Genomic DNA, 23,799 nt, shown 5'->3' with positions numbered 1-23,799 from the left:
ATGTAATAATTATAAAATTATGTCTCATCAATGACACACATTTACTCTGAGGACATTTGGGATGTAAAGTCAGAGCTCAGAGGTGGAAGCCCCCATGCAGCCCCACCATCTCTCTCTCTCCCTCTCTCTCCCCGTGTCTCCCCTCCTGGTTTATGCCTTATAGGAGAGAAGGGGGAGAGGTAGAGAGAGAGGGAGGGAGGGAAGGAGGGAAGGAGGGAAGGAGGGAGAGAGAGAGAGAGAGAGAGAGAGGGGGGGAAAAATCCCTGCCAGGGCACGTCTGAACTGTGACTGCCCCGCCCATTACTAGTCCTGTGGTTCTGCACCTGCCTCACCACCCCTGCCACTTTGAGCGCAAAACCTCCCCGGAGCTGCTTCACCTGCACTGCAGCGTTTCTCCAGCCCGCACCGCTCCATCCGCCTCTGCTGCACACGGGCCGAGGTATCACCGTCCACTGCTGCACAGGTAATGCAACATGAGGAGCAACCGCACCTCCAGCTGATGAGGAAGACGCAGCGGTAGAGAAGGAGGAAGAATAGGGAGAGAAATCGGTGCATGATCCTGGTGAGTGTTTCATGCTGGATAAGAGGAGGAGAGGAAACCCGTGCGTCCGCGCGTCCTTGCACCACGGGGTCGTGCGCTAAGTAACGCAGGAGGTGAACGGAAACATGCACTATAAGTGACAGTGGGAACCAGGTAGCCTACTAAGCAAGAGCGCGCTCCCTCCGGACCTCCTCACTGAACTTTACCCGCTGAGCTCTGACGCGATGGCTGCTGCCGCCGCTTCTGCTCCTGCTCTGGGGGAAGTTGGAGGCGTCTTGCACGGCATCGAAGGTGTCACACACGTCGGGTCCCATTTCTTCCTGAGCCCTCTGGGGGACAGTCCCACGCTGCTGCTGGGGGAGCACCTGGTACCCGGGGACAGGCTCTCCCGGAGCACCGCAGCGGATTTAACGCACCTCAAAGGGATCCTGAGGAGGAGACAGTTGTACTGCAGGACTGGATTTCACCTGGAAATACTTCCGGATGGCACAGTGCAGGGGACGAGGAAGGACCACAGTCGTTTTGGTAAAGATCACAATTTTTGTTATGGCAATATAAATAAATTAAATAAAGTATTATAAAGTAAGCAGCAGCTATTATAAAACAAATGATGTAATTATAGAAATAATCATAGGAGAGGAAAGAGTAAATAACACTTAACTAATGAGTATAATGCTGTTCATTGAAATGTATGAATTGTGCTTTAATCTGCTGAATCAGTATCTGTGATCATTTTCTTTCATCTTTTACAAAGTCTGTATAAAACAACTGTGTTATTCTTCTCCAGGTATTTTGGAATTCATAAGTCTTGCTGTTGGGTTGATAAGCATTAGAGGGGTGGACAGCGGACTCTATCTAGGCATGAACAACAAAGGAGAGCTGTATGGTTCTGTAAGTATCATCTTTACTTATTCACATCTCCCAAAAATCCAAATTGTTGTCCTTGTGATGACACCAGGCCTCTCCCATGTGGAGGATTTGATTTCTCAGGAAGATAAATCTAAAGAAACGATGACATGTGTCGTGTGTTGTTTCCTTTGTTTTCAGGAGAAGCTCACAGCCGAATGTGTCTTCAGGGAGCAGTTTGAGGAGAACTGGTACAACACATACTCCTCCAACCTCTACAAGCACGGAGACAAAGGGACACGTTATTTTGTGGCATTAAACAAAGATGGGACTCCAAGGGATGGGACTAAATCCAGGCGACACCAGAAATTTACCCACTTCCTGCCCAGGCCCGTGGACCCTGACCGTGTGCCGGAGCTGTACAGAGACATCCTGGGGCACAGCTGAGACCTGCAGGGGAGGCCTGGTGCAGATCAGGAATAGCTGCTGAAAACCCTCGCAGGCAGGGAGCAGAGAAGAGAGCGAGGGACGCAGGAGGGGATGTGGCCGGGGCAAGCTGGTGGACAGCAGCCCGGCCGGCAGGGGATAAAGGTACCGGGGGCCTCTTGTAGGAATGCACGGGCCATCTCTCAGCAGCCAGGACGACAGGTTAGAATGTCTGCACGCTTGGCATGAGGGGGGTCATTTGTTTCAGAGGCCGGACAACCCTCACAAGTACCTGCGCGGAATAGGAGACGAATAGGAAACGGAGCTGGATGGTCAGCAAGCATCTCCTCTGTCGTGTGTGGGACAGAGACGTCAGTCAGTCGATGTGGCATCTGTGGGAATCTGCAGAATCGCAACATGGTACTTTTTATTTGGGTGCTGTGTCAGAGAGCCACATGTTGTTCAGAAGGACTTTGAAGGAATTCTGTTTTGTTTTTCTTACCTGTGTCTAGACTTGTTTAAACAGAGCAAAGTGTAACAATTTATTTATTCCTTTTTAGATACATATATTTATGTTATATATTTATTTATTTGAGAATATATTTTTACAGTTAGACAACATGCGATATAGAAAAACCACTAGAAATTGTATCAATTATATAAAGACTGAGACACTGTACCATTAAGTCTTTTATTTTGAAAAAAGCTCAGCCAGTGATATACTGTAATATGACCAGAAATATGAAACATAGTGTATATGGAATACACCCCCAATTTTGAAATGTATTTTATCATGATAAGATAACTGTGAATCAAATTTTAAAGAAATTCTTTGTCTTTTTGACACAGTGATTACAACCAAACTACTGTTACTTGTGTTTTAAGCAGAATCTGAAGTTGACGTACTGACAATTCAAACAATAAATTGCTCAAAATGTGACTAAAAAGCCTTTTTGTCAGCCTGTATGATTAGAGGGCACTTTTAATATGCTCCTTTAAACAACTTTTGACTTTTAACAGCGCAATATTTGAAAAGAAGTTTACTTTACTCGCTGCCTTCGTCTCTCAGAGTTTAAACGTATAAACCTGCTTATGAGATCAATGTTGTCTTTCTTTATGGACGTCATTATGCCGAGGGACGAGTCGTAGAACCGATGCACGCATAAAACTTCAAAGCGTCCCCTCCTGAATGCTGCGAGGCGGCACAGTGACACGATCAGGACCAAATAAAATCTGACCTTTCACTCAGGCCCTGCAGCTTTAGCAGCTGTATAAAACTGCAGGTCAGAGCGATAAGGATTAAGTAACCTCTGCTGACAGTTTGAGGCTTTCAGACTTGTTGAAATGTCTTATTAAACAGTGGAATGCAGAGGCATCTTTAAATCTACCAGTGCAGTGCCTGTTCTAAACCTGCCTGATGGAATGGGCTGTTTGTTCGGACTGTGTTAATGCTCCGGAGCTTCTTCAGAATTTTTCCTTATCACTAGTGAGTCCTCCACAAACAGTTCTACAGTATATTGTCATTTGCAGAGTGAAGTTAGAAAACTTTGGGTTCATCTTACCTGGTTTATGTGTAATGAAGATTTTATAGTCAGTGTTTTTAATAAGATGAAACTGAATTTGCTTTTTCACTGTTCAGGTGTATGGTTTTTACATACGTTTGAATGATTTACTGAACTGCTGTTGTTATTTTTTGTTTCAGAGGTCTGTTCAGCGACCGACACAATCTTCAGACCCAAGTTTCACATTTATTCAAAATAAAAGCTCTCAGGTCGATTTAAAGCATTACAGCAACAAAACAAATATTGTGCTTTTACTTTGCAGACCAATTGCTTTAGAGGAAGTGATTGCTGCCATGACGGAGGTCACCACCCCCGACACTCGTGAATGCCTGTGTCAATTCAATTTGATGAATTAAACATTTTCAAAATGATCTGATGGAGATTTTTACTGGCGATTTGAGTTGCCAACCACTGCTTTAGTTTATCCACAGACTTAGAAGAAAAACTGTTCAACCCTGCGCAGCCCCCACTGAGTGTTACAGACCACTGTTAATTCAGTTTTTATTAATATTGAACATATTGCGTGTCCAAATCTCACCAAATGTGACACTGCACCTTCTCTGGGTGTTAAGAATGCACATACCAAGTGTGAAGGCAAAAAGTTAAACAGTTTGCGTTCCACATACAGACAGAATTCATAGGTAGATGAGTCTTATTTTGTTATTTCCAGACATTTCCAGGCTTTATATTAGATTGTTAAAGGGAAAGGTTGTTTTAGCCACAAAGCAGCCGAATTTGCAATTTGTTTTCCAAAAGCCACTATCTCATATGTCTGTGCACAGTTTCCTCCACGGTTGGGAGCAGATCTGTGTTGAAGCATGAAGGCTCCAGCCTGTGATCTTGGCTCGTGTGTGTGATGGTGAGCCAGTTGGGGGGGGTGTCTCGATACGGGGAGTCAACCCTGCTGCCAACTCTCTCCTGTCTGCAGCACGATACGTCGGGACTTTCCCACCTGCACACCTTGAACATCAACGTGCTTCTGTCGTCGATTAATGACAGCATCCCAGAGTGTATTATAACCTGTGCGCACATGGACATCCCCTGTCCACTGGGTAAGCACACGCAAGCCTATTACAACAACATGAAAAAGGTTCTGAGGTTTGTTTATTTTTAAAAGATACTGTCACTGCTCGTCTTTCTTTAGCTTCTCAGAAAAGTTAACAAGCATGAAAGTGACGGACGGGGTGTGCTTCATTCCTGTCTCGTCCCATCTCTCCAAGGTAAAGAATGTGTTGCCATAATAGTTTAAAGGTTGTTTTTTTGCAATACTTCTCAAGAGACTAAAGTTTCATCCCCATTGCCTTTGTGGACATGAAAAGCTGACTTTGTGCGGATCTAAGACCGTAACCTCCTCCACTCCCCCCTTGACATTTTCAAGGTCATGTCTCTAAACACACTGGAAATCCTGGCCTGTGATACCTGATGCTCACAAGTGCTCTTTGGCACTTGTTTAACCAAAGTTTTTTTGTCTGCCGGGCCCTCAGACACACACTTTTGTTACAGCTACCCCAGTGCCCTCCAGGTGGTCTGCGCCCCCTTACTGAAAACACTTAAACCCCTCATCCGAACCCACTCTGGAGGGCCGTCTGACACGTTTAATGGACGCTCCCTGACTTTCACCACCTCCTCAGCAGCAGCAGCAGCCATAAAGAGCTCTCGAGGAAACCCAATCAAGTGTGTGTGTGTGCGTGTGTGTGTGTGTGTGTGAGTGTGTGTGTGTGTGTGTGTGGCATGGGTCCACAGCAGGTGTGGAAGTCAGTGATCTTCCATGTCTCTCCTCACAGTCCAGTCAGACAGCGCAGGTGTTCCCTCAGCTCACACACTCTGATCTCAGTCCTGCTGTTTGTCAGCTGGGGATGTAACTTAGCAGCAGGAGGAGGACGAGGACGAGGAGGGTGGAAATACAGCCGGCTTTGTTGTCTGCCCCCAATTATCAGAGAGCATAATTTCTATATTTAGAAGGCTGCATCGCAGAAGACGAGGGAGGTGCCGAGGAGCTCACCTGTTGCTCTAAAGCTGTGGCCACTTCTAAGAGTGTGTTTGCGCAGGGATGGTGCCTGCAGCTTTGTGTCATTTGAATCCTGCAACTATTGATTTCAGGCTCTTTGTTGTTTGTTTATTCCTTAGTAAATTGCCGTGCGCACAAATTATGAGCTGCATGTGTGTTTACAGGGATTACAGCAGAAGTGTAAGTATAGCGTTATCCACTTGATACTTTTGGGCTTCATATGAGTCCAGAGAGAGAAGGAGGGAGCGAGAGGAAGAATATGCAGCCAGTGGTCTCAAATATCATCCATTCATCTATTCTTCCACTCATCCTTCCATCCATCATTCATGTTTTGTGGCTAAATCGTCTTTCACACCTGATGCATTGTACCCATTTGAGTTCAATCATTTTAGTGTCATAGATAAGAGGATTTTGTGGTGCGCTCTCCACAAGCAGCAATTAGACCAGCATACCTGATTTACTGACACTCCACATCTCAGGCTGTCAGCTCCAGTGGAAAGTATGCTCCTCTGTTTGCATCTCCATGGAGACCTCAGCAGGAAACAACCGTGTTTAGGTGTTGTGGTGAAAAGAAACGGAGGAGAAGAATAATAAGTGGAGGCAGTGTCACTTCTGCAGAGTTTAGTCTCTCGGTTCTAGGCCTATACAGTGAGGACTGCTGTTGTACGTCTTCTGTTTTATAAAAGGGATCTGAACACAAAGTGGAGACTGAGCAGAAGAATCTGCACTGATACAAACACATCTGTAGCATCTGTAACACAGTTGAGGCAGGTCGACGAGAGGTGAGACTGGATATGAAAACATTTATGTAATATGCATGATGTTCTACATATTTATATCTAACAGGGTTTTGAAGAGATCTCAACAATTGCGAGCAGGAAATGTTTTTGGAAAAAAAACTATTTTTTCAGTCTGTATTCTTCCAGAATTATAGAACTGTGAGGTAAATTACTTACTTACTATTTACTTTTCGTGTTACTTTTGACTTCCACTCCATTATTTTAAACTAAATCTGTCAATATACAAAAAATATCAGTGTGGTATATAAAGTAGCTCTGTTTCAACCAGCCAAAGGAAATAGTTTTAGGTAAAATGCTTATTAGCTTCCTTCCCCGAGAGTTCGATCTCTTCCAGCTTCTAGTTTCAACTCACAACCAGCCCCTCACATCTGCTGACCAAACCAGTGTGTGAGCAGCCGTGTCACCCCATCCTCTGGCCCACGGCTCCACATTACAGAGTCACAAATTAGGTCTTGACATTTGGGCGCCATAATTGCCCCCTGAAAAGCATGAGGCATCAATTATGCTCTCAGCGCCATGACAAGTTATCCCTACAGGACATAATCGCTCTGCCGGACTGCCCGGCTGGATGGCCCCGCCAGTGCACACACATGCACACAAACACACACACAAACATTCATACACACATAGACAAGTCAAGGATCAAGCCACAAAATTAGCCAACATGGTCTGTCTATAAATAGTTTGACAGTGGTCAATGTAAAATGAAGTCCTCATGTTGAATTCTAAGCTTTGTGACAACAATGTGTGAGAGGAGGCCATGCTGGAGGAGTGGCAGAGGGTCTCAGGGTGCCGCTGCACTAATAACACCATAGGTCCCTTTGATTTCCCAACTCTGGTGCTGCCTGACAGTTTCTGCTCCCACAGGGCGTGGAGATCTTTGGGGTCAGAAAAAAGGTCAATTGGTTCATTTCCATAGCTCCCACTTTAAACATTCTTGTAGGCTTTAGGAGCAATTCAATCAGCAGCAAAAACACTGGTTAGTGGCGTGGAATTACCCGCCGTCGTTAACGATGCAGCATATACTCATAAACAAGATGGATGTATCCCACAGAGACATGCACCGTAAACTGTGAGAAGCCCTGCATGTTGAGATATGAGCTGGAGGTCTTTCAATGCTGAAACATATAAGATATATTTATAACATCACATAAGATAACTAAATAAAAAGCTTTGAATATTCTAGATACATAATTCATGAGTGGCAAAGACCTACAATCCCCTTTCTGACATTTCGTTTTGAGATTACAAACTTATTTGTGTATCAGTATTTCAAATACTGACTTTATAAAAGAAAATTATGATGGAATTTGGAGAATTTGTTTTAATGCATATTACCCATTTATTGATAGCTAAGCAGTTAATATTCAAAGAGAATACCTCCACCAAGGCCCAACAGCCTCCTTAAATTCAATCAAACTGCACTAAATTTCAAATAAAATATCAACATCCATGAATTATTCTCATAGAAATTGGTGAAGATGTTAAAATTACCATAAGTTGCAATGTTAAGAGGGAATATAAATCAAACTGGATCTGTACCAATAAGATATGGGTTCTCCCAAGACCCATACCACAGCTTTCCACCAAGCTTCATGGTAATCTGTTCTGTAGTTTTTGTGAGATCTTGCTTACAAACAAACAAACAGGGTTGAAAATATAACCTCCTCTCTGGAGTTAACTGTTAAAACTACAACTGACAAAACAAGCAGGTATCTCACATTATGTACAAAGAGAACACAGCTTGAGACATGGTTTGAATCTTTCACCTATTTGTTTTTGCTACAAAACCCTATCAACTGAATTATAAAAACAATGGCTGCCACAAATGTGAAAAGATCAAACATTAAAACTAAACCTGAACAATCCAAATGATGCAGATTCATGACAATCAGTCACATAAACAGGTGAAAAAATGAATGCATCCTTTATATTAGACTAAATTTCAAAGATTCCCTAAGTTCAGGAGGACTTGTAAAAATGTGATACAATAGAAACAAGCCTCGCTCTCTTCATCCACAGCTTTGTGTAACGCCTGGTTAAAGAGCATGACAGAGAAAGACTGTACTCTTTCTGCCTACAGGTGAAAGTGGAAATGTGCTTTGTTGCCCCTCAGTCAGGCGGAAAATTGCAAACCCATTTGTCATTGTGTGCCAAGATGCAGAGGTCAGTCAATAGATTCCTTCATGACAAGCTTACGGAATCGAATGTTTTTCCACGGCCTCACCCTTTCACACCTGCACCTCCAGGTAAAATAACAAAACAAGGGGAGAAGGAGAGAAAAGAGGGCTTAGAGCGAGCGACTTAAAGACAGGGGGGAGAAAAACGATATGTGAGAAGAATGTACCGTGAAACCCTTGCATGTCTATTGGCCATTTCAGCCCATTTGAACTCAGTATACATTTAAACTCACAGTGGCAGATGAAATGCCAGGTTTTGGCCAACGTCCAAACCCGGAGAATACTTCTAATTATTGCTGCCCGCGACCACGGAACATTCTTACCGGCTCAGAGGGATGTTGTACGTTATCTCGTGGCCAAAACTGCAACTGCTCGATTTGTGATAACAACAGAGACACTTAAAGAAACGTTTCCACTTGCTGACTGACTGCTTAATGCTGCAGCGACGTTTCCTGAAGATCTGATGCATGAAGAATACCAAAGAAGGATACCAAATAATTCTGAAAGTGTTTGTTTTAGCAGTTTGAGTGGGTCCCTGTGTGTATTACGGGTCAACGAAGATCAATATTAAAGACAAATAGTCCTAACTGTCTTGCTATTTGAGAGTGTAGTGATAGAACCTTTTATGCATACATTGTTTCGTGGACAAAATTGTTTGCCTTTAATTCTTTAAAAGAAATGAATCTAGCTTTAGTGGTAACTGTAGAATTTCCTCTCATTCTACACATCGTTCTTGAATCACTTTAAGTACTCACAACTTGACTGAGTGAAGACGAAATGGACTTCAACATGGATGGATTACTGAAGCTGTACAATGAGGCAAGTACATTTTGCTTTTCTCTGTGGCTAGCTGCAGTAATGCAACAAGGAGCAGACAATAGCTCCACAAAAGCCAGAGCAACACGATCGCCCCCTGGTGGCTGGCTGCTGTTTAGGTCTTACATCCCACCTCCTCCATGTTAGCAGGACAGTATTGGACAAATTTAAATTTTGACCTGATAATGAGGCTGACATATAAAGGATCACCAGAGTCATTACAATTAATTCTGAGTAACACAACAGATCTCGCGGCCATCCCAAGAACCAAAACTCTCATAGATCACCATTAAATACATTAACATGTAAAATGTTTGACTGGACACATCTAACTGTAAATAAGGTATATAGTGACTAGATGTATCATGTTTTTTTAATCAATGACAGTTGAATATGTGTGTGATGTTCCCAGAACACTATCTGAGCAGAGCACAGAGAAATGACCACGTTATTCTGTTGTTACATCATATTAATGAATCTCAAGCAGCAAAACAATCATGTGTCTCATGGTGAGGTATGTTGTGTTTAATTCTTGTTTTAATTTTGTAATAAAACTAATAAAAATGTCGTGGCATGCACATACAAACAAGTCAGGTTGCAGAATATAGTCTAAGTGTGATATTCCTTTTGAACAGTGCACAGATCAGTTGTGTCGAATAATCCTTAAATTAAACATGCAAAAATAATTTTACATTCAACTGTGACTAGTAACTGTGAACAGGAAATCTCCTAAGACAGCAACACAGTTCGAGTTTAAACAAGGCTTTGCCCTATAGTACATTAATCTGTAGCTCTTACATGGTTAAATTGAATAAATCACAGGGCTAAAAAGGAACAAGTCCCGGCGAGTACAAGGCACAAGTGATCCAAGAGCACCGCATGAGTCCCAGTTGTTTTGGAGAACAGAAAGGAGCATGAGCCAACGCACTAAACCACTTCAGAGGAATCAATGTGAATCAATAGACCTGTAATCTATTGCACTCTAAACGCGACATTCAATCCATAATTACATCATTGTTCATATACTGTGGATGGGTCTATCATATAAAATTTGGATGAAAGTGAATTCAGACAGTTTATAAAACTATCATCATGATTGTAACCTCTGATCACATTGAATCCAACATTTATAAAAGGTAAAAAGATGCTATTGACTTTTCAGTGTGAGCTCACTGCTGCCGCTGTGATCTCTGGGAGCGTTAGTGCTGTGAAATGTGGGGAACTTCAAACACACGTAGCAGCAGAGCTCAGAACCTCCTCCACAGTAATAACTTTGAGTGCTTCTGGAAGGAGGAAATCCCCTGGCCAGGAAAGACACATCACTCCACTACAGAGGTAACGAGCCGGGTGGTTTCACACAGCCATGCCACAGCATTCACAGACAAATAACAACACACAAGACAACTGAAGTGTACAATACCAGTGTTAATAGACTGTGTATTCATGTATTAACACAAACATCCCAACATTAAAAAATCACAAATTCTACAATGGAAAGATATACAGATTTTTTATTCTTGCCACCTTGAGGTGTTTATGAGAGCATGTTAAGTTATGAAAGTATATTTGCAGCTCAAAATGACATTTGTTAAAGAGAATCTATACAATATATTAAACATTAACTAGTAAAGTAAACTTGGACCAAGAAAATGACCCTAAAAGTTGTGTGTAACTGAATCTGTAGAAAACTTCTCACGGACCCATATAATCACAACTCATCCCAGCTGCTGCTGGTGACTGCTGATTTCTCCAGCTTATCACATACACAGAGCTGAATCAGTTTAGCCAGGAGCCGGCCTTTATTTTGCTAAAGCCGGCATTTCCTCCAGTATCAAAGGCACCAGGGAAAAAAACCTGAGCATGAGGAGCTGAGCAGGTGATAAGCTGAGATTTAGGAGGAGCATTTAACACAAAGAAGATTCCCCCTTCAAAGGAAAGTTAAATGCTATAATATTTATTGCTGATGCAGTTGTTTCAAGTAGTTACTCTGGATTTTATTGGATCGCAATATTAAAGGCATCACATGCATTTAGTCCCAAATGAAAAAAGGAAATTAAGAAGTAGCCTAAACAGTCTTCAACCACACTAGCTGCTCTGTGACATTAAAATGTGACACATTTCTTCCTGCTGCATGCTAATGTCAGCATGCTAACATGATTATGTAATTAAAGATGGACGATGTGTCATGACAGCGGTAACCAGATCCCATTGATACACACGCTCAACCAATCATGAGTCAGTCTCAACTGTCAATCCTGACATTTCACCCCCTTTGTATTGCATCAAATAACAAATTAAAACCAAACTTGAACAAATATCAGTGTGATAAAAACTACCTATTCGTAAAAACAGGATTTATTACATATACTGCAGCCAACCACAAGGTGGTGATCAAGATGATGTGGCTTCACTTTTGAGGAGATGTCATGTCATTTTCAGCCATGACCTGCGGGTAAAATCCAAAGAATAGTCTGAGGAGCTTACCCGCAGTTTGCCTTTCACACATGCACAACACAGGAGGAAGTTCTCTGCACAGTTAACAACAGCAAAAAATCCTCCGCATTATTCAGGCAAGAGGAGTCGGGCGCAGCAGCCATTGAAAGAAATGATAATATTATGTTAGAAATGAAACTTTATTCCTTCTCCAAATGGTCTATTTAGAAACTTTCATTATTCAACGGCTGTTATAACAAGAAGACAAAGATTACCACTTGTTGGACTCGGGGGGGGGGGGGCTCCTCCTCTTCCTCCTGCTCATGCATACCTCTCCACGTCCCACTAACTAATCATCATACAGATCTGGCCAAGTATAGAGTGGCTGAACACACAGGAAATATCATATTCAGGCTTTCTTGAGTTTCACCTGTGCTTTCCAAGTTCATTTCCCATGCTTTGACCGAGAGGATATCAGCACTGTCTGCTTCAGTAGGCAGAAATTAGACTTCAAAGCCCTGAGAGCCAACAGAATAGTTTGGGGAGTTGTTCAGATGTTCCAGTGTTTGAGTGTGGAGCCATTTATTTCTCCACTATGATGTTTACTGTGCTCGCTCACATTATTCTGTCTGCTTGGCTCTTGTCCTCCACTAACCCAGGTGTGTTTTTACTGGGTTCAAACTTATCAGTGAGGTGATCAGAAACCTGCTGCCAACACGGCAGTTCAACCGCTCCATGTTATGAAACCAGAAACATTTGTAGGGGAAAAGAAAGACTATACACAGTTTGATTAGGAAAATAAGTTAAAAAGTATCTGCAAAGTTATAAGATGGGAGTCAGGGGTAAAATGACCATCAAATATTCACTTTGAGCTTCAGTCCTACATGGTTTGCTGTGATAAATACCCTGAGGCTACATCCATGCTACTAGGTTTTTGTTCTGTTTTTTTAACTCTGCTACAGATATGCCTGGTGTCCACACTGTTAGAGCGTTCTAGAGTTGCTGAAACCCAGAGGTTTGGAAATGCTGCTGGTCCCGTTTTAGTTTGAAAATCTGCTGCATAGTCTGGAGGGGCAGAAACTGAGATGTTTGAAAACAATGATACTAGCTGATTTGGTCCTTTCAGTGACGATGCAGCCTTCACTGATTCATCAGGCTCCAATCACATGACCTCCTTCCAGAAAGAATCAACTGGCTTTGGCTTCAGCTACCATTGTAGAACTCAGTATGGTTAACCAATTACAAGCGTTTCTGACCCTGTTATCTTTGCAAACAGCTGTTGTGCAGTTAAATTCTGCATTTTACAATGATACAATTGCTTTCATGTGTAGGAGACAAGCTATTATTTGAGAAATCTGGGACAATTCCTGTGTCCCACACCAGTATGCTAATGCCCAGTGTGCATGATTGGCCACATGATATGTTTTTGTTCTGGTGTGTTAGTGTGGACGGCGATTAAAACTGATACCAGATACCATGCTGTGTTGTCAGAGATGGTTTTTCATATGAAACTGTTGTTTTCCAATGCAAACACATTAGAATGGATGTGGCTCGAAGTTGCCTTTAAGAGAAGTGAGTCAGGGCGAGCCGTAGCCCTATCTCACAGAGAGTTGACACCCACCTGCTCAGGAAGATCAAAGTGCTTCTCTGAGCACATTAGGAAAATACAGGGGACTCATCCCAAGCGCTCAAAGTGCCACAGAGATGCTTAGCCACACATTCCCCCTGTCAGAGACAAACAAAGACAGTTTTCTAGCAGTAGAAAGGCACGCTGTATCCCCAACATGCCTCACCTGTGGTGACCAATCACAACAGACGTTACAATCCCGAGCCCTGGAGGAAGATAGGTGAGGGTTTATGTTGTCATTGGTGGATGTTTTACTGTCGGTGTGTAATACATCGTGCAGTTAATGTTTATTTTCACAGGGACAACCTCATTCCTTTGGTGTGACCCAGAAAGATGAGGTGTGTAATCATAACAGCATTGATAGGAGCATGTTTAAATGTCTGCAGACATTACACATTCATCCACAGCTTCTGCTGTGTCAACAAGCAAGCCGTCAGGCTGGGAACTGGAAACTCTCATTGTAAACAACACATGCAAATATTCAAACCAAGCTGTGCTGCATACTAAAGTTCTAACTTTGATATATATGTCTATGTACATACAGCGTAGAAGTAGTCAATTAGAAGTAAATGTCCTGCATTCCTATTCATGACAAGTTTCAGAAGTACTAGAATCACACTTTGAAGAGCACAGACCTCCACCAAGACCTAATAATCCTACACAGGACCGTCTAGCTCTATTAATAGGATGAAAAAGGATAGAGAATAAATGAAGTTGCCTGAAAATCTGCACCAAATCATACAAACATATGCATTTCATAAATATATATTTATGAACAGGTCTAATTATTTTTACAAGATCCATTTTTTGAGAAATGGACCAAAACATCACTCCCGATTTTAGTAGTGGAGTAAAAAAAAAATATAATACTGTTCAAAATACAAACCAAGCTGCAATATCATCCAAAGCCAGCCCGTCCTGTCAGGTTCTGATGGGTCCTGAGTTGGTTTGCGTGTCCACACTCCAATGCACAACTCCTTCAATAGGTCATTCCGTCTTTGCAAACACACACATCTACCATTCTGGCATCATTGCTCAGGACTTCACTGCCTCACTCACAAATCACAGCCAGCCTGGCACTGGAACTCAGGGCCTCCTGGATCCAGCTACAATCTGACAGAGCGTCAGATCGATAGCAAAGGTTCAGTGATAGCCACGAGCTTTGAGGGGTGCAGAGACTGTGTAATGGTGAATGTGGACACACACACACACACACATGGTTTTGATGGATGACAGCAGATGAGCCAATGAGGCAGACAACTATGGGAGTAGACGTCTGCAAACATCATTCTTCCTCATTAAAGCCACCATGTTTCTATTTTACCTCTGAAACATGCAGGAATATTGTCGGAACACCCTGTTGTGATGCTGAAAAGAGGAGAAGAAATAAGCTGATGACAGGGCACTTTCATGTTACTTATCATGACCCTCTATCAGGCTGATCAAGATGGGCCAGACAAAGTACCACCAGGTCCCGTAGCTCTGAGCTGAATTTCATCTGTTTCATCATATCTCCCCGTCTTTACTCCTTTGGGGAGATGAGGTTGGTGGTCCGTGCATCTAGACCACAGGGAAAAAAGAAAAAGGAGCCTGAATGACAGATAAGCCTCGTCTTATTCAAGTGGGGGCATCTGTGTTTTATGAAGAACATATAAATATGGAGCTGGATGAAAAGAGAGTAGAGAAAAGCTCTGATAAACAACACACACGCCGTCTCACGCAACACTTGTCAGGAGGTGATAGTGTGCTCATCCCTTAAATGTCCCCACAGCTTTGAGACGGCGCATAGATCCAACAGAGATTTAAGAGGAAACACCCAGAGACAGTTGGACAGCAACACACCACTCCTGAAACTACACATTATAAGACACAAACTATCATTATATTTTATTATATCTTATAAGCCCTCCTCTATATCGTCTGTGTATCTCTGACAGTGACGTGGAATAAACTGATGTGGTTCTTTCTTGTCAGAAAGTGCTGATTCCTGCACTGCACTCTGCGTCATCTCCTCTCTTGGCTCACACAGCCCTTCAGCATGCACTGTCATGATGTTTCAGACGTCACTAGATATGCATCACAGACAGTGAGGGAGACATTAACATGAGTGAATGTGCAGGCCTTTCTTGAGTTGAAGAGAACCTTTGAAAGGTCACAGTATGTGTGATTTAAAGACAATTGCAAAGCCTTATCCGTGTAAAATAAATCTAAAATCCATGTGAGTTGCTGTGAATTTTTGGTGGCACTAATCAAAACAATACTAAACCGAAGCAGCTCAGTCTAAGTGATGCTTTGAGTCCGACTGTTATCGTGATCACAAAAACAAGCAATCACAATGTCAGCCATGGTCACCAGTTTTAGCTTCTTAGCATAAAAACATTGGCTCATTTTCACTCAACACAAAATGCAACTGAAGCAGATTTTTTCGTCATAAACCGAAGTGCAGAACACTTCAAATCTAGTCTAGATTTATAAGATGATGGGACGGAGGTGTCAGCAAAGAGATTACAGTAAATCCTGAGGGGACAGCAAACTACTCCCGTCTGCTTGTGAACCCTCCGAAATTCAAAATTTGATCCTCTTAACATAAGAAGCGCTGACCTCTTTCGTGATCAATCTTCTACTCATCACTGCTTTAGCTGGAAGATGGGTGTATCATTTATTATTATTTGTGCATTTGATTTTGTATAATTGTTTTAATATCACCAGACAAAAATTATATTTTGCAAAATGTTTTTTTTAAAGCTTGAGCTTGACACAATAGCTACAAAATTAGGTACAAAAACAGTTTGTCCTGCAATACAAGCAGTGTACCTATGGGTGGTGCTTTTTTGTCTGATTAATGCAACACTATGGAACTTTAACTGAGCAACAGCGCCCTCTGCAGCCACATGTGGTGACTGTATTTTGGCCTCCAATATTGGTTTTCATTAAGAGGAAAAGCAAAGATTATCAACCTGTTGACAGTGTAGTCCCACTCCCTGGACTGATACAGTGGATCAACGGTGGATATTACCCATGATCCCCGGTTTCCTGAAACAGAAGAGCTGCCGCTGTTACAAATACACCAAACTCTATTTAGAAGTCTTAATTTAAAAGTTTTCTTGATGATTATCAGAGATAAATTCTTATTTTCAATCATTTCAATGGCTTTTTAACTCATCCACAGGTCAGCATTATTTTTGAACTAGCTGCGACTCAGTTCCACACCTCTCACACGAGATTGTACACATTCACAAGTTGAGGGGTGAGAATGAAAGTGGCACATTGCCCCTAATCCAAGTCAATGTAGTGTCAAAATAGTTTTAGAAACAGCTATTTGAAATTGCATAGTGTTGCTTTGAAGTTCCACCAGGGTTCTGACAGTGATAAATACTGTGCTACCCCTCACAATGCTCCTAATGGTGACCACCAGCACAGAAGGCAGGTATTGGCAATGCAGGTATGTAATTTCCTCTTATAGCTCCTGTTCACAGCTTGTTCCTGCACAGAGCTGCAGCGGGAAACCCCAGCTCCCCAACACACAGCACAATGCTCATCTGCAACAGGCCTGCCAGGTGTCAGCTCATGACACTGCAATAAAAAAAATATTTTCCACTCTGGTAATGCTTCAAAGATAGATCCAAAAATAACATGTGTGCTTTGTTTGTTCATTCGGAAACATCAGTTTCTGTTTTATCCTGGGTGGTAAATTTGGAATCTCAGTACAGAAGAAAAGTACCTGTCGTCTTTTATCACACGTCAATATTATATATATTGCAAATGCTGTAAATGAGGACTAAGTCAAACACAATCACAAAGGAGACTAATTTTCTCTACATTGTTCAAAATCTTGTTTTCAGACGCTGCAGAGGTGGAATTCTTACATGGTGGAGATAAGGACAGACTGCTCTATTTGTCAGTGTGTGGGGCCCCTTAAGGGCCCCTGAGAATCTGATGTCCACTCTGACATTTTCTCAGCAGTATGAGGTTACATATGAGGAAGACGAACGTCCTCATCATCTAGCCTCCACTGCGAAACAAAACGGCCTCTCACTCCTGCGTCTGGTGACATCAGGACAAAATGTCAATAGTTCCCAAACGACTGCTGGTGAAACAACGTTTTTGCAAATGAGAATGGACAGGAGCGAACATTTTTAGATGACCTATATGTATCAGTTGCTATTTTTATCTGCAGCTTCTGTTTGGTGCGATGACCTGTGACCTGTCGGGGTCCTGCTGAATTTTAGAAAAGGGCAAAGAGCATAAAGTGTAGTGAAGTACATCCCAGGGATGACAAGCGTTGCAGGGTGAGAGTTAGTAACCTGTGGTGGCTGCAGGCTAGCGAGGGTCACAGCCCACCCATGGGGGGAGGGAAGATAGGGTCAGAAAAGGCTGAGGAGGATGTTGTTCCCAGACACAAAGTAGACAGATCCAGAGCTCGAACCCAAAATAAAAAAACACAGGCAGGAGCAGTGTGACTCTTGAAACCTTTCAGTAAAACACATTTAAAAGTTGGCTTCATCAGAGTTATGATTTAAAAGATGTTGCAACTTGATGAAACCATGAGAGAAACCGATTTCTTGAATTTTGAATTTAAGGACATCTTAAAGCAGTGCACAATAGATCAGAAATTGAACAACATGAGCAAAGCGAAGAAACAATAATCACAATACGCTCTTGAATACTTGATTGCAGCGACTTCCCAGAGGAAGAAACAAGGTCACAGGATCTCTGAAAAGGCGGCCATTGTTCGTCATTTCCTGCGAGATGACTTAGTAAAATTGAGAGGAAGAAAGGCACACAGCCGGACCAACGTGATAGCAGCCCGTGAAAGTGGAGAGCACTGATGCATGAGTGAAAAGCGCCTTATGTCAAATATAATTGTCCTGCCCTGAAAAACAAGCTTTCAATGTCTGATTCGATTCCCTCCTGTTTGACTCAGGTTACTTCCTGTCTGCTTTAAGGATGATTGTCACGGCAACGAAGCTCCTGGGAAGATTTTTTGTGGAATTTTCTGATTTCTTTGTCCACAGAGGGGCTGAATTTAATGACCTCTCATGCCCCTTATGTGTGCTCTTTAATGTCCATGACACGTTAGAGTAGGATTATTAATATAGACTAATAATATGCTGTCAAAAACTTGATGGCAATCCAATATTTCAATTTGGTGCACCAACCAACACTGTCGTCCGTGGTCCCTGTAAAACAAATAACAATGGAACTCAGTAGAGCTCAAACCTCTGTCAAGACCCCATGAATGAAATCAAGCTGTACCAAACACTCATAGATATTAGTCCAAGTTTTTTTATCAAGATCAATGAATTATAGGAAATATAGGACATTTTGGAAAAATGCAGTATCTTGTGATGTTTAAGGGAGTGAAAAAAAATCCTGGATCCACGCCCTGATCTACATCAACACCCAAATTTAGTGGGTTCTTTCTTGACCTGTACGACATCCTCCCACCAAGTTTCAGGAAAATCTGTTTGGTCCTTTTTGTGTGATCTTGCTAACAAACAAACAAATAACACAACCTCCTCGGCGAAGATAATTACATACCTTCATTCTCCTGCAAGAGATGATTATACAGATGTGAGGCCTTTTGTCTAAAATTAGGTTTGAACTAAGAATATCTACATTTTTCAAGCTCCATGATTGAGAATGAAGCTGTTGAGATGGAGGAGGCGAACACTCGTCCTGCTCTGGTCTTCTGCCCTGCTCTGTTGATGCCTGTGTTTTCAGACGTCTGCAGTGGCCCTTTGGTTTCTCTCCTGCCCCGTTGCCTGGAAGCTCGTCCAGCTGTCCCATCATTCTGTCAGCGTCGCTGTCTCCCTCAGCCCCAGATTAAAAACGCCAAAGGGGCCGCCAGGAAAAGTGGCTCGCCCTCGTCTCTCAGGACTTATGTCAAAAATGTTTCAGTCCTCAGGTAATTTGCTACAGTCTGGGATCCTTTCACTGTTTACTTCAAAGCAGCTCCCAAAGAGAGGGAGCGAGAGAGAGAGAGAAATGAAAGAGAGGAAAAAATGATATTTAGTTGTGGGTAGTGACAGATCTACATTCTTTGGTATTGTCATGCCATGAGAGTGAAGAGTGCTTCTCTGGAGCAGTCCTTCAATCGGACTGATAAAAATCACTGAATCCATGGATTGTCTTTCTAAACAGAGCTTAGTCAAACAAATTGACTCAACTCCAGAAGAATGCACGGTCACTCCAACACAAATACACAGGTTAGAGACACTTGGAGTGCAAAGTTTAGAAAATCACTCCAGTAGATTACAGTCATTTGCTTTTGTAAAGACAAACACTGAACGTGAACAAGTTTCTTCAATCGCACTCTGGGTGGTTAATCTGGAATCTGGAATCGGGGAAAAAGATAAATTACCTAAATGATCTTAATCCATTTGGAATGATCTTGTAAAGTTGCTCTTTGTTTAGATGTCGGGACGTTCTGCCCTCTGTGTAAAATAATCCCTGCTGTCGAAATCAAATGAGACCTGAGGAATGAGGAAAAGAGTGAGGAAAACTTAATTTGCCTCCCAACTTGTAAACCTCACAGTGAACTCTGATTAATTATCATAATTATTATATGTATTATTACTATTATATGTGTTATTATTTATTAAAAATATGTACATTATACATTTTCTTTCTTGTTTTCCTCATGTTGAGTGCCTTTATTGTAATACAATAATAATAATAATCATAATTTTTGTTTCTATAAAAAATCAAGGAAAATGTTGAAAACCACCCTCAATGTTAAAGAAAGTGATGGGTTCCTTCTGGGGTCATGCCCCATCACTCCACAAATGTTCATGGAAATCTGGTGAGTAGTTTTTGCATAATCCTGCAAACTAACAAACAAACAGTTGCAGAAAACATCGTCCATTGCATAAATATTCAATATATCACTTTTTATCAGCATCAAATATCAGTAAGGCTTTTAAAACTTTATATGAAGAAAAGTTTACAGGCCACCTGGTAAGAACTGGCTCTAAAAGTTGGTATTTTTAAGTAAATGCAACATTAGATAAGATAATTAATGGCACCAGCCCAGGAAAGTAAAGCAGTAGATCTTTAGGGTCTGGATCCAGCCATGATGATCACTTGTCCTGTGGAACATACCAGCACAGTACATTACGTCCTCTCGCTGTTTTGCGTGTATACTTAAAAACCGTACAAGTGTGCACATGTGTGATGAAAACGTTTGACACCAGTCCCGTCTCAGCATTTGGATATTTGAAATGCACCAGCACGAAAGAATTCGCAGGGCCTCGGCAGGCCCCGTCAAAGCCGTGACATCTCTGCAGAACAACATCTCAGGGTTTTCAAGTCCACATCAGGAATGCATGGGCGCATTCATGGCAAACAAAAACAGTGATTAAAGAGGGTAACAGGATCAGCTCTAATCAGCGTGTCCTGAGAAAATGCCAAGGAGTTTTCAGCCATTGTCAGGTCATTCCAAAGGGGGGTGATCTCTCTCCCTATTAATTATGTGGCGTGCCGCAGCAGTCATCCTCTGCAGCGTGAGTGACCTTCTCTGCTTTCATACGTCTGTGCAGAGCGATCAAAACATGCAGAGACAGTGTGGAATCAAGCTTCCCCCACCATGTGTCTGCCCTCTCATTTCTCTGACAAAGAATAATGGCCACCTCGTAACTAATGGCACTCAGAGAGAGAGAGAGCTTCTTCAGTGCAAAGAAGGGGGGGGGGGAATAATCATTATCCAAAGACGTGTTCTATCATGTGATGAATTCTGTTTTGTCAGGCCCAATGCTCTGGTGCCTCTGTGCCGGAGATATTCAAAGCTTGTAATAGAGATGTGATCATCAGATAAATATGAGCTCAGCACAGAAGATTGATGATGGTGAATCTTGAGCTTATCGTTGGTGGAACAGCTCAATGACATCCTCTGTTTACTCCCCCCCCCCCCCTCTATTATACTCACAGAGAGAGGTCAGTGAGGGATGGAGATCACCACACCAGTCTACACTGTGTCAATGCTGCCCTCTGTTGGTCACCTAAGTTAAAATATCTCAACAACCATGAACTATTTTCACATTTGATGATTCTCACTTCATTTTTATCTTCTGCCAATAAAAGCCAAACAGTTAAAGTTTATCACTGACTTTAAACCATTGACTTCCATTGTAAAACAGTGAGGTTTATATTAAACATCTCACTACACTGATTCTGAGACAAAGGGCCCTAATTTACTCACTTGAAGAAGGGCTCCCCATTTGTGTTTGTTTTTGATTAGGCACTGTCTTTATTTATTTATGTGTGCCATATTGTATGCTTTCAAATTTGTTCATTTGATTATGTTGGATCCCAGGAAAACTAGTTGTCATTACAGCACAGCTAAAAGGGATCCTAAAAAATAATACAAATAAATAAATAAACAGCCACATATATGTTGTTTGCAGCCTTTAAAAATCGTATTATCATTTTGTAGGCTAAATATAACATTTTAATTCTGACTTTTGAAAACTACTCTTGAATGGTAGCAGGTGAAGACACTGTTAAATCCCTCCCAAAGTTTCCTGCCACATTCACACGTCATCCTTTACACTATAGAGTTCAATGTTGGAGGACACTTTCAATGGAAACTTTCAATGGAAACTTTCAATGGAAACCTTTCAATGGTTCAATTGTCTTGTTGTGGAAATACCTTTACTGATTTTCACCGTAGCTCAGAGATGCACTCTGCAGCTTTGCTACATTTTTTTTAAATGTGTGTTGTCTCCTACATCTGATGGGTGAGATCGGACACCTTGTGGGCTCATTGTTAAATTTTGTATTTATTTTTAGGTCTTTTGCTCACTTTAATGCCCTCAAATGACCTTGCACACTAATACCCTTTAAACACATTGATCTGCAGACAGAGTCCTGCTGGTCACTCCCAGCTCTCACCCTGTAACAAAGGGTGAGTCCTACGATTACTAAGAGTACTAAGAGTCCCCACATTTTGGAATTCACTCCCTGCTGAATTTAGACTGACAAATATATATCAAGCTTTTTTTAAATCCACATCTTATGAAAGCTTTTACAAATGATTGACATTGGTTCTCATTAACCCTGAATAATCAATTTAATCTATTTGTACAATTCAATTTATTTTTCCGTTGCAATTTCTCTTCTTTGTAACACTGTTAAGAAACGTGCTCTATAAATTTAATGTATTATTGTATTATATTACTGTCTGAGGTTTGACACATACACAGCTGACACAAAAGAAATCGCTGGTTGTAAAGAATAATGTGTTAACAAGCAACAGACACACTGACAGTCCAAATGCTGTGGGGCTCTGTCACCACAGTTGGGATGCCAATGGTTTACTAGGTTTTTTTAGTCAGTGGCAGACGGTGGTGGAACCATGTGGGGTGGTTGCTTGAGAAACTTAATTAATTAAGTCAAACAGCAAGGTGCTGACATTGATGCAAAACTTCTGCACATGCCACATATTTTTTCTTTATTGATTTTTCGAGATCATGAAAATAAAAAATGTAATTCATTAAGAGGCACCCCAAACATTTGTGTAAGGCTTTATTCTAACGCAACCTGAACAACTAACCTTTGACATAAGCCAGGGGTGTTTTCAATGATATAGGCGACTGCTTTTATAAAGTTTTGAAAGTTGCTCTAAAACCTGGAAAACCCTTATTGGCACCACATTTAGACAATTAATAAAATTTGTTGTATTAAAAATTGTCAATATCTGTGGTTTATTCTGGATTCACTTTGGTATTATACTACCCACAATGCAACTCGACTGCTGACATTTGGGTATGAAAATCAGACATGTTGTCCCAGTAGCAGCAAATGGAGCCTCGAGCATGGGGGGGGGGGGGTCAGAGATCAGGTGAGCTCGAGCGACACTTGAGGCAGTTCATCAGACCTACAACAGCTTCACAAAACCTTTTCCCACATATACAACAGAAGTCTTTAACACCTGTAAACAGACTGTGATGTGTAAATTAGCCGGAGTTTCCCTTCAGTGTCTGAACTGTTACGAATTTTTATAACAGATAACCGGCCAGCTTCTCCACACAAGACACAAAGATGAGATGTGTATCTCCAAACCACCAAGGGATTAAAGATTTTTAATTATCTTTTTTAAATGTCTCCAAATGTTATGTCTGTATATTGCATCAGTTATAATAAAGAGCAGTAGGATGTGAATGAGCAGAGCCACCAAGTTATTGCTTTTATCTGTTCTTTTCAGCTGTGAAGCCTAAAGTCTGATAGAAATGTCTGTTCTTTTCTCTGAGGTTTCTACGTTTTGCCCCCAGTTAAAAGTTTATGGGTATTTTTTCTTACTCTTGTTGAGGGTTAAGGACAGAGGACGTCACACCTTTTTAAGCTCTATGAGAAAACTGATTTGTGAATATGGGCTATACAAATAAAATGGTATTGATTGATTGATTTTCAATGTATTTTGGAGCTGGCCAGCCAATTGGTCGCACTGATGTAACACAAGTAATACAGAATATCATTGCTGATGGGATTGATTCACTACTCTTCTACAATTTACTTTGGCATCATTACAGCTTCTTTATTGGTACAAAACAAATGTTTGTT

General features: G+C 41.6%; 1 protein-coding gene across 1 annotated transcript; it reads left to right on the top strand.

Annotated features, from left to right (window-relative positions):
* The first annotated feature begins 209 nt into the window (after positions 1-209).
* Positions 210-3,323, top strand: fgf20b (fibroblast growth factor 20b). The gene is made up of 3 exons (XM_020079149.2): positions 210-1,066; positions 1,329-1,432; positions 1,589-3,323. The coding sequence occupies exons 1-3, from the start codon at positions 766-768 to the stop codon at positions 1,832-1,834; spliced, it is 651 nt and encodes a 216-aa protein (XP_019934708.2). The 5' UTR covers positions 210-765; the 3' UTR covers positions 1,835-3,323.
* Positions 3,324-23,799: the final 20,476 nt, after the last annotated feature.

Source organism: Paralichthys olivaceus, chromosome 9 (assembly GCF_024713975.1).
Source record: "Paralichthys olivaceus isolate ysfri-2021 chromosome 9, ASM2471397v2, whole genome shotgun sequence".
NCBI classification, from domain to species: domain Eukaryota; kingdom Metazoa; phylum Chordata; class Actinopteri; order Pleuronectiformes; family Paralichthyidae; genus Paralichthys; species Paralichthys olivaceus.
Note: the sequence above shows the minus strand (reverse complement) of the source record. Positions and strands in the feature narration are given on the sequence as shown.